Raw genomic sequence first — 16,559 nt, 5'->3', positions numbered from 1 at the left:
AGAAAAGGTGTGGCACAGCTCTCGGTGTGACTGTCATATCAAGATCTGATTGAACTCAAGGAGTGTGGGAAAATAACGGCAGCATCTCCAAACACAGGGGCCGAGCCATATTCACAGCCTTTAAAATACATTTAGAAAGTTTTTTTTTTCCACTTTTGTCCAATTTTTCATGAAATTACTTTTTAAGTGCACTGTTTTGCAACCAATGTGATCCTGTGGAAAAGAAATTGACACTGGTTGATTGTTGTTGAAAGTTAGTAACGCACTGACAAAAAAGGTGTAGAAGCTTGTTGTAGCAAATAGAACAAAACCAAAAAAAAAAAAATCCACATTCTGATTTTAGAAGGGTCTATTCTAGGGGTGTCCAAAGGGTGCCCCGGGCACATTTGTTGCCCCCTGAATAATTTTATTCGGCCTCTAATTCAAGAATGGAGCAAATCTGTCTGAATCTGGCCAAAACACATGAACCCTTTATTAAGGTTTATTATTTGTTTTTTATTGACCCTGTTTCTGCTTTAACATTAATTGCGTGGTAAATAGAACCTTAATCATCCCTTGTCCCTGATAATTAAACTAGATGCAGGAAGAACTAAACTATGTCCCGTTCTGGATACTAAACATACACAAAAAAATTATAAATAAATAACAATTTATTGCCAAGTAATCGGATAAATAAAAAATCTATTTAAATGTTGATATTGGTCCGATGAAAATGTGATCCAGAGAGTCCGTTTTTATGTTTTGAATCAACAGTTATTTATAGATTTTTCTTTTTACCTCCCTTTTTTATGTTGATGGCTCGCAAGTGCTTTCATTTAGGCCTTCATGGCAACAACTCTGGATGCCACTGGTTTGTTCTAAACAAGGAGTTAGTTTTATAATCCTGAAACTATTTTCTAGCAATCAGCTTGCTTGCTGAGTTGCTGCCCCTCTTACTACCTAGGAGACATATGACGTGTTTTGAATACGAATATCTGAATAAGGTCACACCTAAATTTCACATTGTTTGAGTTGGAAGTCTGGGAACCAGTCAAATTTGTTGACTGCTGTGGTTAGAGGCAGCCATATTGGAGGACGAGCTTAGAGTTGGTAGGAACTTCTCCAATTTCTAAGTTTGAATATCGACTTCGGGAGGCATTCCAGTTCTTCCCTCCAACTTTTAGCCCTGAAATCTTGAAATCTTTTCATTAATGTCATCGATTCGAAGATGTTCCAAATGCACAGCCACGTTGGAGGTCCAGTACTTGCAGTGACTAGTATAGCATCTTTTGGCTAACTACTGACATTATTTGGAATAGTTTTAATAAATTTCAGGAATGGCGCACTTACCGAAGATCTCAACATTTTAAGCCATTAAACATTGAGGAACACCGTAACGATTGGTCAGTTGAGCCGAACAGTTCCCAAACAGAAGTTCAATCTTAATACTGGCTCAGGAATCATGAATCCTCCATTAACTGGATCATGTAAGTCTGCATGCTAGCTAGCTATTGTGGGTAATAGATAAGGTAAATTAGAAAATTCACATTATTTTGGCAGGCTAAATGGATTAGATTGAATTGGTTAACCTACCCTGGTTAGAGGCAGGAGTCAGCAACACCACTGACTCAAGACTCTCAAGTGACCCGGAGCAACTTATTGAATTACTGAAGTAAGACAAATCTGTAAAAAGAATCATGTGTAGACTGTAGTCTGGTTACACATCTACCTAACATAAAATATGTCCCTTGAAAGTTTTGATGGAGCTTGCCTAAACGTTCTGATATTATTTTCCTGTTTACGTTTGTTAGTGTTTTTGGTCATTAACATTTTTCTAATGTTTTTTTTTTTTTAATCATAGTTTTCCATGTTTTCTTAGCTATCTGTTGCTCTTGGGGTGACAGCCTTCAGCGGGTGACAGGAAGGGCCGTTTTTCTGTTTCCTATGTGTCCGGTATGGCACCCTCTCCACTGGTCTCACCTGGAAACTAGTATCCCTAATCAGTTAGGTAGCTAATGGGTCATTAAGCCACTGACAATCAACCTCGTGTGTCATTTAGCCATAAGGTGATGTTGGTTGCCGCATTGACTCTGCTCATTCTAACAGATAACGTTAGACCCTTTTTGTGCTTTATCAGACTCACCTCTTATCTGTCCTCCAGACTAAACACTATGCGCTTTGGTGAAATTGTGCTTGAAATTTGTGCCCAGATTCCGATTTAGCAGGCTTGGATCTGGCTGAATTTCGTACCTAAACTTGGGCTTGAGAAATAAAACCCTACAAATACGACAAAGATTTATTAGCTTTTGAGAAAAGTGTTGAACAATTTCCTTCAATCTTACAGTTCCGAGTTTAGGTTTGCTCTGTAGTGTGCCACAGTATGTTTGGATCTCGTGTTTCTGCTGGCTTGCCAGTCCTGTTCAGCTGTAGTAACCTTTTACTGCTCCCTCTACTCTTTCCTTTGCCTCCCTCTGCAGGAGCCCGTCTCTACTCCAGCCATATATGAAGAGCCGTTTGCTGACTTTAAGGTTATTCCTCTAAAAACCCACCTTTAAATGCTCACCTATCATCCTTTTCCCCTCTGATCTCTCACCTGACCCACATGCCTCCTAACTTTACTTGCTAAAAATATGTTGTACTTTAACAGCTGGAAGAAGTAACGTTTGTTTAGTGTACTGTATTTTTTGGACTATAAGGCACACTTTAAATTCTTAAATTTTCTCAAAAATAAATGGTGCGCCTTATAATCCAGTGCACCTTATATTTGATTACTGTTGTGTCTACTGACCGATTTTAGGTGGTACAATGTGCTCTAAAATCCATTAAAATGTGTAAGTACGACTTTGTTTTGCAACGAAGCCGCTCCGCTCAATGGATATTTGGAGCATTGCGGTACACTGTGTCACTACCTGATCGGCCCCGTAACAGAACTCCTGAGCTGTCTACAAGACCGCCTGTAATGTCTAAACTAAAAGTGCATTCATGTAAAGCCACCTACGCCCGGAGTACAAGCTAGCAACAATAAACCAAATAAATTAATTAAATATAAAAGATTATTTTGGCCTTATGTTAGAAACAGGGCAGTGTCGTCCAACTACTCTGTCCTCCTAACAGAGATGGGTAGCTCTCTGTCTCAGGAGAGAGCGGTGTAAGGTAACCAGATTTGATTTCTCTAATGAAAACTGGGTACATCTCTGGTTTTATTAAGCACAGAATCTGTGCCTGGGGGTTGCTTTGTTTTGTCTGAACTACAATGTTGATGGGGCGGGGAAGGTGCGTTCGGCAAAGCTCTACTACGTGGGGACAGGGGCAGGACCGGGTAAATATTTCTTGTTGCGCTAAACTTTTTTACTCCATTATGATGCACAGAAATCGGGGATATTTCCGGGAACAGCTTTTGCCAAAACATCCAAAACGGGGACTGACCTTGGAAATCGGGGACGTCTGGTCACCCTACCGGAGGGACAGAGTGATATTACACATTTAGCAAGAATACGTAAAGCTAATAATCCGGTGCGCCTTATAGTCCTGAAATACGATACTTTGCAGATGTCATTCACCTTGTGATAAGTTGATGTGTGGGCTGATAGTGGAACCCCTTGTAATTTGCTGCTGATAACATGATGCAGTTTCTAAATCGATTTCATAAAGATGTGTACTTTGCAATGATTTTTGTGGTAAAGAATGCTACCAGGTCACACTTACAACACTCTTTGCTAAGGAAGGTGTTTCTGAGTGAAGAAGACTGAAAGTTAGCTATGCACAGTAGCTGTAAGATGCTTAAAATTAAACCAAGAGCTGTAAGTAGCTATTTAAAAACAAGAAATGCCTGTGGTTCATTTAGGCTGCAACAGTGAGTGAGAGAGCGCAAGACTTTCTGCAGTCAACAGGAAGGTAGAATGGAGCTTTTGAGTTTGCAGCATGTCTGTTATTGAACATGCTGTAAATGTTGAGCAAAGGTATCAATTTCTTGAATATAAATACAGAGGATGTAGTTTTAGTAATGCTAGCACCGTTAATCACTACTACAAGGTCCTAAAGCCACTTTGACAGGTCCACTCCATGGGGATGACACATGTCATGGTGTGTCATCCCCTCTGCTCCTAATATATATATATATATATATATATATATATATATATATATATATATATATATATATATATATATATATATTCCGTCTGCTTAAATTAAAGACAACTACACTCATTTAAAAAAGATTTGACTTCCTTTTAGCTCCATTTTATTTTATTATTATACCTTTATTTCTACAGGCAAGTCATTAAGAACAAGTTCTTATTTACAATGGCGGCCTGACAAGTGGAAAAACCACTTAGGAAAAAGGAAGTAGGGCTAAAATAAATACATTAGTATTACATACATAAAATACAATTTAAAACACAACAGACAAGCCAAAAATTACTATGTAGAGAAGCAACTGCAAGTGTCTGTGAACAAGGATGATATAATTGTTTTAAAGGATGAAATTGAGATTAGTGTATCCAGTTTAAGAATATTTTGCAGAGCGTTCCAGTCACGAGCGGCAGCAGATTGAAAAGAAGCAAGACCAAGGGTAGTGTTGGTTTTGGGAATACATCATTGTAGATGAAGCGATGATCGGGTGTTGTATGTGACAGGCTTTGGCTGCAGCAGGTGACCTAAATAAGGCGGTGAGCGGCAGAGAAGGGTCTTGTAAATGAAGATGAACCTGTGAATTTTGCGTCGACTGTGAAGGGAGGGCCAGTTGACAGATGAATACAGAGTGCAGTGGTGTGTATTGAAAGAAGCCTTTATGGCGGAATGGTAAAGACTGTCAAGTTTTAATAGTGAAGCCTCTGAGGCCTCAGACCAGCTGGATTTCCACTAACATTAAATTACACTTAGTTGCTACTGAGGCTCACTTGATTTTATTCAGCACGATCAGAGTAAATGTGGTGAATACATATGTCGGCCGCACTTTTCAGACTTTTATTTCTGAAAACAATTTCAAATGAATGTATCTAATTATTTCTGTTGCTCTGTTACATTAAATCCTTAATAAAATGCGGCGACCCTTTTATTTTTGACATGACAAGATGGTAAACTGTGTATTGAGTATGAATAGTTCGACGTGGATGTTTAAAAACCTCTGATGAATTTTAGAATCCTTTAAGACTTTAGAAGGTTTTATACTTTGCCTGAACTTGACTTGTCTTCTGCTAACTTAAAAAAGTATTATATCACATCAAGTATATGATTTTGTTAATCTAAGAAAACAAAGTAAGCCCTTCTGTTTATCTGATTCTTCATTTGAAGTATTACAGTTTCTGCATGGCTTATTATCCTTTTGTCCGTTCCGCATTTGGTGCATGCACTGTCTTCAGACTCCTCATCAAATGCGTCATGCATATCCTCTGCATATAAAGGTTTGCTCCCATCTCCCTGCCATGTCCATCATCCACACGAGTTGTGTAATAACATGGAGGCGATCCTTTGTCTGTACTTGCACCAGACTCCTTCTGGGGAGAGGAGGCCTCAGCCGAGCCTCGCCTCGGAGGAGGAGCAGGAACGGGACACGGTGGCCTCAATGAGGGAGACCCAGCTGGGCATCGAGCGCAAATGCTCCAGCATGACGGTCAGCTCCACATCCAGCCTGGAGGCAGAAGTGGACTTCACCATCATCACGGACCTCCACCCGGGGATGGAGGACTTTTCTAAGGGCGCGTCGGAGCTGGGAGAGAGGGAGCGGCAGTCAGAGGTTGGACGGGAGGACTTTGAGGAGACCTCCAGGTTCTACTCTGCCCGTCTAATGGGCTCCAAGGATAAGTTCCCGATGGAGGAGAGGCTTCCTGAGGAGGGAACCTATCATGAGGTAGACAGATGAACAATATCATCCCCCTGCCTCATCATCTCATGCCGGATTCATCCTGCCTTGCTGGAAATGCACCCATGGTTGCCTGCTGATTTTTTTTTAATCATTATTCTTTTTTTTTTTGACTATTTCATTTTTCCTTCAATTTGATTCAAATCCTTGTTTCTGTCCCTTATTGATATTTGTTTTAGCTCAGCATCTCCCTGAATTTCCCGACCCTTGCATCATCGCCGCTGTTGTTTTCTACATGAGAAACCTAATAAAAAATTAATTTTGCTGTTTGTTCCTTCATGTTTAGTGTCTGTTTGCCTTCCGTCTAACAGCGAGGGGAAATCACTGGCTGCTGTTCGTAGTGAGCTCACTGTGTCTTCTTTCCACAGCCTCCAGTGGCCAAGAAAGACGCCAGTGCTGTGAGCGTGGCCCACAAGCTGAAGAGGACCGACACCCGGACGGAGACGCACACAAACGGATCGGAGGTCCACCAGAACGTCGCCGTTGATGTCCCGCCTCAGGTACACAGCCTCCATTAGACCGACACGGAGCAAGAAAACACAGCCTTCAAAGCCCGAAAAGTGTTTGTGATCCGTAAAGTGGATTGTTTGTATTCAGCCCCCCCTTTAATTCAACACCCCTAAAAAAATCCAGCTGTCTTCGCACAGCAGTGAACTAATATCAGTATAAATCCAGCTGTTCTGTTAGCGAATGTTAGGGAATAAACGTCATCATGAAGACCACGGAACACAGCAGACAGCTCTGATATTAGTTATGGAAAACCTTCAACCAGAGTTGGGTTGTAAGATTCACCCATCATCCGAGCGTGGATGTGAGTGATTTTGGCTGATTGTTAATTCTCTTTAACTATAATTACCAGCATTCAAAATATTTTTTTCCAGCCTATCTGCTTTGATTGGTCATTTGTTATTTAAATTAGGATGAGAGCCAACATCCCTCTGTGTTTGTGAGAAAGGAGTCGCTGTGAAACAAGGTTTTACTGTTATTTTAAAACGAAAACCAAATCACCACAGTGTAACATCTGAATGCGCCTTTAGCATCTTACAGTAGCGATCCGCGAGGTTCCCGTTACTGACGGTAAAGAAAGTCTCTGCCCGCATTTCTTAGAGGAACAGTTGGATATTTGCAGCTCTGCTGAAGAGCAGGATCAAACAGTGTTGGCTCCAGCATAAGGAAGTCCCAAAAATCTGAAGAGCAACAATACTACTAAGGCCCGCTATGAACAGAGTGGGTCAAACCGAAATGCATTTTTATTATTTTCAAGACATGAACCATGCCTGAAGGGTAAAAAAAAGTAAAAGAACACTTCAGCTTGCTATACCCAGACGAGCCGTATCAGATCTGTGGATTTCTCGAGGCTTTCTCTCATTTCACACTGAAAGCTGTTAAGTTTTGTCTCTGAAGTGTCCATCCATCCACCTTTTGTGGTAAAAGGCAGCGACTGTCTGCCTTTCCTTGCCAGCCTATCTTTCTCTATAAAGCAAACGGGGGGTGGGGGGGGTGCTTTTGCTAATTTATCTCGCAGAAAGTGCCACGAATTGGCGGCTCTCAGTGAGTCAGTGTATAACGATGGAGTGAAAACATTTTACGCAGCAAAAGGTACTTACCCGGTCCTGCTGCCGTCCCGACTTAGTAGAAGAGCTAAGTCGAACGTGCCGTCCCCGCCCTGTTGGCGTTGCAGATCGGGCAAAACAAACCAACCCCCTGACAGAGACTCTGCACCCACCCGCCTGCTTTGCAAAATCAGAGACGTCCCCAGTTTTAGAGAAATCTGGTCACCTTGACTGTGACATCATCCAGGGAAGACAGATCACCCACTATTACCATCTAATGTAAAACAGATTATTGGATCAATGTGAGGTTTTCCTTCCCGTTAATGGGGAGTTTTTCTTTCCACTGTCGCTTCATGCTTGCTCAGTATGAGGGATTGCTGCAAAGCCATGGACAATGCAGACAACTCTCCCTGTGGCTCTATGCTTCTTCAGGAGGAGCGAATGCTGCTTGTCAAGACTTGATGCAATCAACGGGGTTCCCTTAGATCAGGGGTGTCAAGCTCCGGTCCTCGAGGGCCAGTGTCCTGAAACTTTTAGAGGTTCCCTGGTACCACACACCTGAATCAAATAGCACAATTAGCTCCTCAGTATGCAGTCAGGTTTTTCAGAGTCCTGCTAATTACCTGATTATTTGACTCAGGCGTGTCGGACCAGGGACACAACTAAAAGTTGCAGGACACCGGCCCTTGAGGACTGGACTTTGACACCTGTGCCTTAGATAGTTTAGATACTTTTTTGACCAATCTGTATAATCTGACCCAATCTGTATAATCTGATTGAATTTGACTTTGGAAAGTGCCTTGAGATGACATGTTTCATGAATTGGCGCTAGAGCAGCCTGCTGCATGTATAGGCGGGGGCTGAAGCGATGCTTTGTAGGTGTTTCCCTCTTCCAGGCCTTTGTTGGCCGGTCAAATCACTGAAGCGGGCAAAAGTATTCCGAGCAGGGAGGAGTCGAGTAGGGTGTGCGAAAACGGGCGGGCCAGTGGAACTGTGCCTCTTTATATCCCAATAGCTTCAGATCAAATCTCCCCTTTGCCGAATGTCCCCAAAGCAGGTAGAAATTGATGTCTTAATTTGCAGACAGCTCATTTTTTATGCCTGGAAGAGTTGGGTTTGATACGACCAAAACTGCAAAGGTACAACATGGCGAAGAAGCCAAATCCTCAGCAACTGACAAAGTCTAGTTCTGTTTTGCAGCAGGCCTAAAGGAAGAGTGGAAAAACCTCCAGAAAAAAGCTGGGACTCTTCAATCAGCAGGAAAAACGTCCACACTGACAAGTGTTGTGCCTAATCTTTAATAATGCTTTCACTGATTGCATTTTTGAGTTTCTGACCAGTCAGAGCTGGCCAAGGTGGAAAATGGATTTCTCTGTGCATCTCTGGTTGTAACTAAAAACTATACCAAAAACCTACAAAAATGTGTTGAAAAAAGAAAAGCATAGTGAGAGGATATTAACATAGTCCTTTCAAGATTTCAGAAACCTATTTATGTGTTTATTTGTTAACCAAAGTACATAAAAGAAACCTTGGAAAGAATACCTGCGTTTACACTGGACTATATATGTGCACACACATAATAAATTTAAATAACTGATTTCTGGGAGTTGTGATATTAAGGATGTAACAAATATGACATTCATCACCTGAATGTTACCTGGTATTATTTTACTGCATGAAAATACAGAACTAACTAAAAGCATAGCATTAATAGGAATAAAAAGAGAGACATTTCTTTTTCGATTCTACTTTAACAATTTAAATTTGATTTGATTTGAACAGTGTTGCCTGTATAATGATTATTTAATATATGACATATTTAATACAGGAAGGCTTCAAGGCGAGTAAATGGATCGACGGAGGTCAGTTTGCAGCATCACAGTATTCGTTCCATTAGTCAGACGCCAACCAGGCGAACAGAATGACGTATTCACCAAGGAAGTCTGGGACTTTGATTATGAGAAGAATATTATTTTCAGGGGCCTCAGTGACACGGCAGCCATATTCCCAAAGAAATGGGGGACGTAATAGCATCATTAAGGCGTGATTAAAGTATTGACAGTATATTAATGAGAGGGATGAAAGCAGGTGCGACTGCCATTCATCTCCGGTAGCAGAGAAATGAGAGCAGGCTGGCTGTCCCACAGGTGCCTTATTAAAATGCGCTCATGGCCGGGCTCTTTAGCCATTCAGCTAATGGTGTGGATGTGCTCAAGAGATGATGGAGAGAGGGGCCCCTTTGAAGTGCCACATCAGTGCTGAGTCATAGAGTTAGTGCGTGTGTGTGTGTGTGTGTGTGTGTGCTACTCTGCACTAAATGGAGGATGAGGCAATCTATATGCAGTTAAAGATCTACAGTAACACTCAATGGTCAGCAGAGGGAGCTATACCATAAAGATGAAGATTCTTGCCCCTTGCCGTTTCTGGACGTCACCACAGTCTTATAGTGAAGGCGTCATTATACACTAAAATCATTTTCAAAATACATTTATAAAACATTGCTAGTTGAAAAAAATATTCTATCCCTTTAGGCACACCTTTAAAAAAAGCAAAAGAAATTTCATTTAAAAAAAAAAAATTCTCCTCTTTATTTTAATAAAAACATGTTCTGAAATTGGCTTCAACATGCGTGTCTCCGAGCAGGCCAAGATGTTACCATATGCCGTTGTCAAAGCTGCTTCAAATATTACAATCCAAAGAAAAATAAATTAAGACAGTTGTGTGGAACAACTTCCTGCTAACTTTTAGAATTTGCTGCTTGGGACAGATGAATCATAGAACATGATGTGTTGATAGTTTTTAGCTGTAGATTTAGTAGTTTTCCACAAACCAATTATACATTTTCAGAAATTGAACATCCAACTTTGAAGCACAGTAGTGAGAGTTTAATGGTCTGGGGTGGCTTCACTGCTTTGAGAAACAGGAATTCCTTTATTTAACTATCAGTTTGGTCACATACTGGTCTGGGTACCAGTAGATAACACGGAAATGTACCAGCCAGGCCACCCTGGATACATGCGCGCGTGCACACACACACACACACACACACACACACGCGCGCGCACACACACACACACACACACACACACACACACAGACACACACACACATTTAGAGAAACAACGTAGTTTCAACAGGAAGGAATCTCTGGATTTCACATAGAAATATGAAGTCAGTGTTATTGAAGATACTATTTGTTTTAAAAACATTAAGCTTAAATGAGGGTGCACTATCTAACACTGAAAAAAATATTGAATGGATGAGTGGTAAGTGAATAAAAAACTCAGCTCTCAATCAAAGGAGATGAGCACTTTGTTCTTCTGTTCTCATTCTTGAAAGAATTAATAGTGTCAGAAGCGCTCAGCTCTGCATTAGTTTTGCTCTACCTACAACAGAAACTCTCTTGCTTTTGTTGGTGTTCTTCAGTCACACTAAATAAAACAACAAAACAAGGAAAGCAAGAGGCCTGGAAACCTTCAGTTTGGCTCTCATGAATAGGCTTTCAAAACTCTTCCACAAGGTTGGCACTTAGGCCTATGAACCTGTGAACTTTAGGGAGAACTTCATCCCATCCATACCTGGCAGATAGTGACTTTCACAGAACCCCCCCAGGTTTTACCGAGGTACACTAAAAAGAGCCTCTATCATAAATCTGATCTTGCACCACAGATGAGTGGACGCTATTTTAATTTATAAAGAACTTCAAATCTAGAAGCTATTTTAAAATTTTCCAAATGAAGTGTAACCAAATTGAGATTTTCTCTGCTTTATGTTCTGTGGAATTTTGATAAGCAGCCCTCTGTAACAACTGACAACAACAACCGACACTTCATACAACTCCTCACTAACCCTTTTGCTATTATCATAACTCTAATGATGCGATCACACCGAACGTGATTTTGGTGACAAAGTCGCTCGCCTGACATATCGCCAGCAATTTTGGACAGTGGCCGACAAGCCAGAGATACAACAGTACAACGGCACTATCTAGTGATGCTTTCCCTTCCCTGCCACTCCAGCCTCACCACTCACTCCAGGCTCGCTTCTTTCTGTACTGGTCTCGTTAGCTAATAATTGCTTGAGTCATACAACCCAGGCCGACCGCAGACCACCACTATTAGCTTGTCTTTCATGTTGAATGAAAACCGCTTCGTCTCCACTGGAGTCCTTCACCCCACGTCACAGCCACATCCAGTTCCTGATTGGTTGTTGCGAAGACACCAAAGTTCAGATTTTTCAACTCCAGTGACTGTCGCTTCGCTTCCATCGCAGGTGGCGCGTTGCTCTGGCTTCACTCTAATCGCTTCAATTGCATCGCTAGAAATGCGTCTGTTACATTGCTTTGTGTCACATGGCACCTGTGCGTAGGGATATCATGTAATTCAGTCGCTAAGCAAACCACGTTCAGGTTTGGTGTGAGCACACCTTTAAGACTGTTTTAATTTTAACAAACTGAAAACAGAAGTTTAGAAATCTGAAAGATTTGTAATATAGAATTAGACACCAGCCTGTTAGCGGGTATCTGACTCTCTCGACAAGTCCAATCAGAATTAAAATAGGCTCATTGATTATTAGATTGCACAGATGAAGTTTGGATGTGTACCTTCTCACTTAAAAGATCTTAAAACAACTTTTTGTGATAAATGAAGATTCTAAAATCGGTTTGTAAACTCCTCATCTCCTTACTGTTCCTTACTCCCCCCTTGTGGAAGACTGTGTTTATAGCTGCATGCCACCCCGCCCTTGGTTGCTTGAGGGACCAAAGCCCCTGGAAAGTGAAATTAGCCGGGTTAATGTGCATGGAAATGCTACCTGGGATTTGAAAATTTGATCTGTGTTCTCCTTAACAGTCACTGACCTAAAGCTAATACAGACAGTAGAAATTTCAATTATTTATTCTTATGTTGGAAAAAACTGACCAAATTCATTTTAAAATGATTTAGATATTTAAAAAAATATATTTGCAAGAATAGAAAACAATGTGCATTTAGAAGTCTTTGAGTGTTTAAATAAAGTCCTGATACAATGAGCAAGAATGCTTCAAAACTGCACATATCATGTTATTGTTTAGAAGGAGCTGTTGGCCAATTTATTGGTGTTTCTGCTGAATATGACAATCAATGTATGCCAAGTTCTTGGAGAAGAGCAAACAGTTATGTTTTAGTGGTTTTATTTTATACATTTTTTATTTGTATGAATGGATCATCTTGCTGGTAGTTGGTAAAAAGTCTTAATCAGGACGGTTTCTTTCTCTCCTTTTTAGAACCCTGCTGTCGTCAGCTCCCAGGAAGCTCCTCTTGTTCCGAAGGAAAACGGCTCCCCTGTAAGTGCCTTTGCAGAGGACATCCGTCACGCTGACAGTAATTTATGTGTCTGTATGCTGGCTCTGCTGTTGTTTTGACCTTTATTTGAGTGACTTTCCATATGAATCACCTTATGCGAGCCACAGTATTGTTGCTTACTGTTATGATAATGATTCAGGTCATGAAGTTAGACACATAAATGCTCGAATGGGTTTGAGCTAACACATTATTCTGAATAATTGCTCTGGTTTTTGAGCAAATACTCGATGTTGCCATCAATTATTTCTGCCATTTGTTAGAGCAGTCACTTTGAACAAAAAGTGATTCACACATAATTTACATGAAGACCAAGCATCCAGATGGATGTGTGAAGGACTTGGGTTGGACTCCGGTGCATTAGGAACCAGAAATGACCATATTAGGACATGAGGGTGGAGCTAGAGAGTAAATTCTGAAACTGACAGACTGTATGACTGAAAATGCAGTTTACTGAGAGCCAGTGAGCCTTTTGTTGTGTTAAGCTGTCCTTCATTTCTTTGATTGTATTGCCTCATTTTTTAAATATAATGAATAGAGTTCTTCTCTGCACTTCCTCAAGTCTTGACTGGTTCTACATTGAAGGGGGGGGGGATTCCTGTGTTCTATCTCGAACTGGAAGCTGTTAAGTTTAGCAACTGAATTGAAATTCCACATCAAACTGTTCGGGTCATATTTTTAGTACCTATTTGTTTTGGATTAATATGGTCATACAGTCTGTGGACTCTCCACAGCCATTTGAATACAGGTGGATGGTGGCAAATCTGGAAGAGCCGGGGTGAATAAAATCTGCCGTTTCTTTATCTGTAAAGCAGGTTTCTGCACCTTCACCATCAGTTTCAGTCTATGTTATATTCACCTTGAATATTTTCAGCAGTTTGTCAGTATTTTGAGAAGATACAGATGTGTGGGCTTTCTGCACAGAGTACATTGCTCCTCCCAACTGGTCTGTCACAAAATCTACAATCTGTTTTTCACTGATCCTTGTCAGCTGTTCATATCAAGACTCTGAAGCCTGGTGGTGTTTTGTAATAGTTACACCCAAGTGTAACTTCCACTTTCTCCTCCACTCTCCACATCACTACAGGCAAAAGCTATGAGTTTCTTAGAGAACATGGAAACCAAAAGACCGAAACACACCAAACCAGCCAATCCGACGGAAAATTGCGTTGTTGCGATTAGACCTGGTTGAAGTGAATGGGGCCGGACAGACTGGCTTGCGGTTTTCTGCAGCTGTACTGTGTAGCACCGACCCTAGTAGACCCCTGCCCTATCTTGGTGGTAGCTATGCAGCACTTTGATGGAGAATCCATGAGTCAGATAGGAAGAGAGAAACTTTGGCAAAGTAAAACACATCGGCTTTGGGGAAAATATAAAATAAAATCTCCAAACCCCAAAGTTTATAATACGCAATTTCTGGCCAGGATCCTCCCCATATAGGTCTGTTCCAGAAAATACACAGCCCAATAAATTATTAATGAAACATTTCAACGTTAGGAGATCAGAAGTACAGCACACAGATAAGAAAATTAAGCAGTGATCTGAAGCGTGCAACTGCAGCCTAAAAAAACTAAAGGCTTATTTACTCTTCCCACAACCAGGCTATGAGCAATTTGGAGGTGTGTGTTACTTCACCCCAAATGGGAGCTGTAATCCATGAGAGTGGACAACAAACTTGTTGTATGGGCAAGATGTCTGAGCCTGGCCCTTTTTTCTAATATCAAGCATTAATATTTCATTTCAGCTGCTTGGTCAGTTCTTTTCTGCTGCAGCCAGACCAGCAACAATCAGGCACCCACATAGCAGCCAAGAGCATTACAATAACTCGGACTGCTGCTTGGCTGATGTGGGTGTGATGAGATTGTGGCCTTGGCATTAAAAACAGTGTTGACAGTTTTCCGTCAGATTCTCTGATTGGTGTGTAGCAACAGGCTGAATGTTTTTGTCTGCTCTGTCATGACTGTACTGCAGGTAAAAGCCAGTCCCCAAGGGAGGGAGTCTGTCGTATCCCCTCTGACCATCACGGCTGAAAGCATCACATCAGCAACCACGACACAAGTTACCAAGGTAACACCATGTTTGTTTCCTTGGTTACAGTCCAATCACTGGACCTTTATCGTAGTGAAACAGTTCAGGGCTGATATGAACAGTGGGCAGAATGTTTAGCCCATTACTTTACTTTAGGTTTTACATTATCTCTACTTTTGTTTCGCTACTTCAAGCAAGGGTCTGAACCTCATTTTCAACCAGAAGAAAGTTTAGGCTTGAGAGTCAAGCTAAGAGCAGGTCAGAATGGATTCCGGTTTCAAAATGGATCCCTGCCATCTTAAAATAACTCCTATCCTTGAAAATGGTACCAGTGAACGTGAATGGTGCTTTGCTGGTAATTACAAAGCATTACATGTGTATCACCAGCACAGTTTTCAGTATGAACAACAAGGGGAGTATTGAAATGACCATGTTATGTTTGCATAAACCGCTGTGACAGTTTGAAAAATCAATTTGTTTTAAGAAGTCCAGTTTAGGAACCAGCCATGCTCCAAACCCACAGGATGTTTTTTTTTATAGAACATGACTTTGTATGCAGGAACCTACTGACTACCTTTAGGAACTTGACAGAACCCCAGTTTTATTCAATACCTTATGATTTCTTCGGACTCTAATTCTACTAAAAGAGCGAACAACTTGGATTTGTTTGATATCTCGGATGATTGTGTTGATTAATCCTTGAAGATTAAGATTAAGAAGATTAAGATTATGAAGATAAATGTATGACAAAAAAACTGATTTCAACAATTTGCAGAGCTGTGCAGATGTATTCATACTTCTGGAACATTCTCACTTTTTGTCACATTACACCCACATATTTTAAGAAATGTGTGACAGAGTAGTTTAGACATGGATTAAAAGTGATTGATCGATTCCAAATATGTCTTGCCAATAAATATTTGATAAGTAAAGTGTTCACTGAAGTGTTTCTAAGATTACTTTTTACTGTACTCCAAGTCCAGAGGCTCTCCCGGCATACCCGGAGCATGATGCTGCCACCACCATGTTTCTCAATGCGAATGGTGTGTTCAGGGCAAGGTGTGGTGTTATTTTACCTCCACACATAATACTTTGGCTGCAGGCCAATTGTTCAGTTTTGGTCTCATCTGGCCAGAGCATCTTCTGCGACATGTTTGCTGTGTCCTCTACGTGGCTTGTGAATTTTTTTAAATGGGATGTCTTTGGAACGGGTTTGCAGAGTGCGTGGACAGGTTTGCGAATACTGAGCTGTGGATCTCTGCAGCTCCTCCAGTGTTAATAGGTTAATGGTGTTAATTAACGTTAATGGTGTTGATTAATGCTCTCTTTGCCATATCAGATTTAATGGGGCTGAATACAAATGCATGCCACAATTTTCAGATGTGTATTTGTAAAAAAATAAATACATTTGAAAACCAGGAATCCTATTAAAAAAACAGTTATACAATACTTTGTGTTGGTCTGGCACATCAAAACTCAATAAAATCCACTCAGGTTTGTGGTTGTAATTTGACAAAAATAGGGAAAAGTCCACATTTTATACATATTTTAAGTGGGATAATGATTCCTTTAGAATAGGCCTATATATTGTGGCTAACCCATGTCTTTATGCGCTCTGCAGACTGTAAAAGGAGGCTATTCAGAGACCAGAATCGAAAAAAGGATCATAATCACAGGGGACGATGATGTGGACCAGCATCAGGTGAGAAGAAGCATCCGGCGAACGTTTGCTCAGCATGTCTCTTCAGTTAGTTTCTGGAAAACGCTGAAGGCTGACACGCAAGGTTGATGATCTGT

At 40.9% G+C, this 16,559-nt stretch overlaps 1 protein-coding gene across 9 annotated transcripts in view; it reads left to right on the top strand.

Moving 5' to 3' along the window:
- LOC105934533 (band 4.1-like protein 1) overlaps nt 1-16,559 on the top strand; it is a 133,367-nt gene that overhangs the window by 115,193 nt on the left and 1,615 nt on the right. For 8 of the 9 annotated variants that reach the window (XM_036151197.1, XM_036151198.1, XM_012874593.3 and 5 more), the window contains 6 exons: nt 2,457-2,507; nt 5,471-5,830; nt 6,211-6,342; nt 12,659-12,718; nt 14,706-14,801; nt 16,384-16,464. In XM_036151197.1, the coding sequence (XP_036007090.1) occupies nt 2,457-2,507; nt 5,471-5,830; nt 6,211-6,342; nt 12,659-12,718; nt 14,706-14,801; nt 16,384-16,464 (780 nt within the window). The remainder of the gene's footprint in view (nt 1-2,456; nt 2,508-5,470; nt 5,831-6,210; nt 6,343-12,658; nt 12,719-14,705; nt 14,802-16,383; nt 16,465-16,559) is intronic. The other variant, XM_012874624.3, reaches the window with a different exon arrangement.

Source organism: Fundulus heteroclitus, chromosome 20 (assembly GCF_011125445.2).
Source record: "Fundulus heteroclitus isolate FHET01 chromosome 20, MU-UCD_Fhet_4.1, whole genome shotgun sequence".
In the NCBI taxonomy this organism is placed as follows: domain Eukaryota; kingdom Metazoa; phylum Chordata; class Actinopteri; order Cyprinodontiformes; family Fundulidae; genus Fundulus; species Fundulus heteroclitus.
The sequence above is the reverse complement of the archived record's forward strand: the minus strand, read 5'-3'. Positions and strand labels throughout refer to the sequence as shown.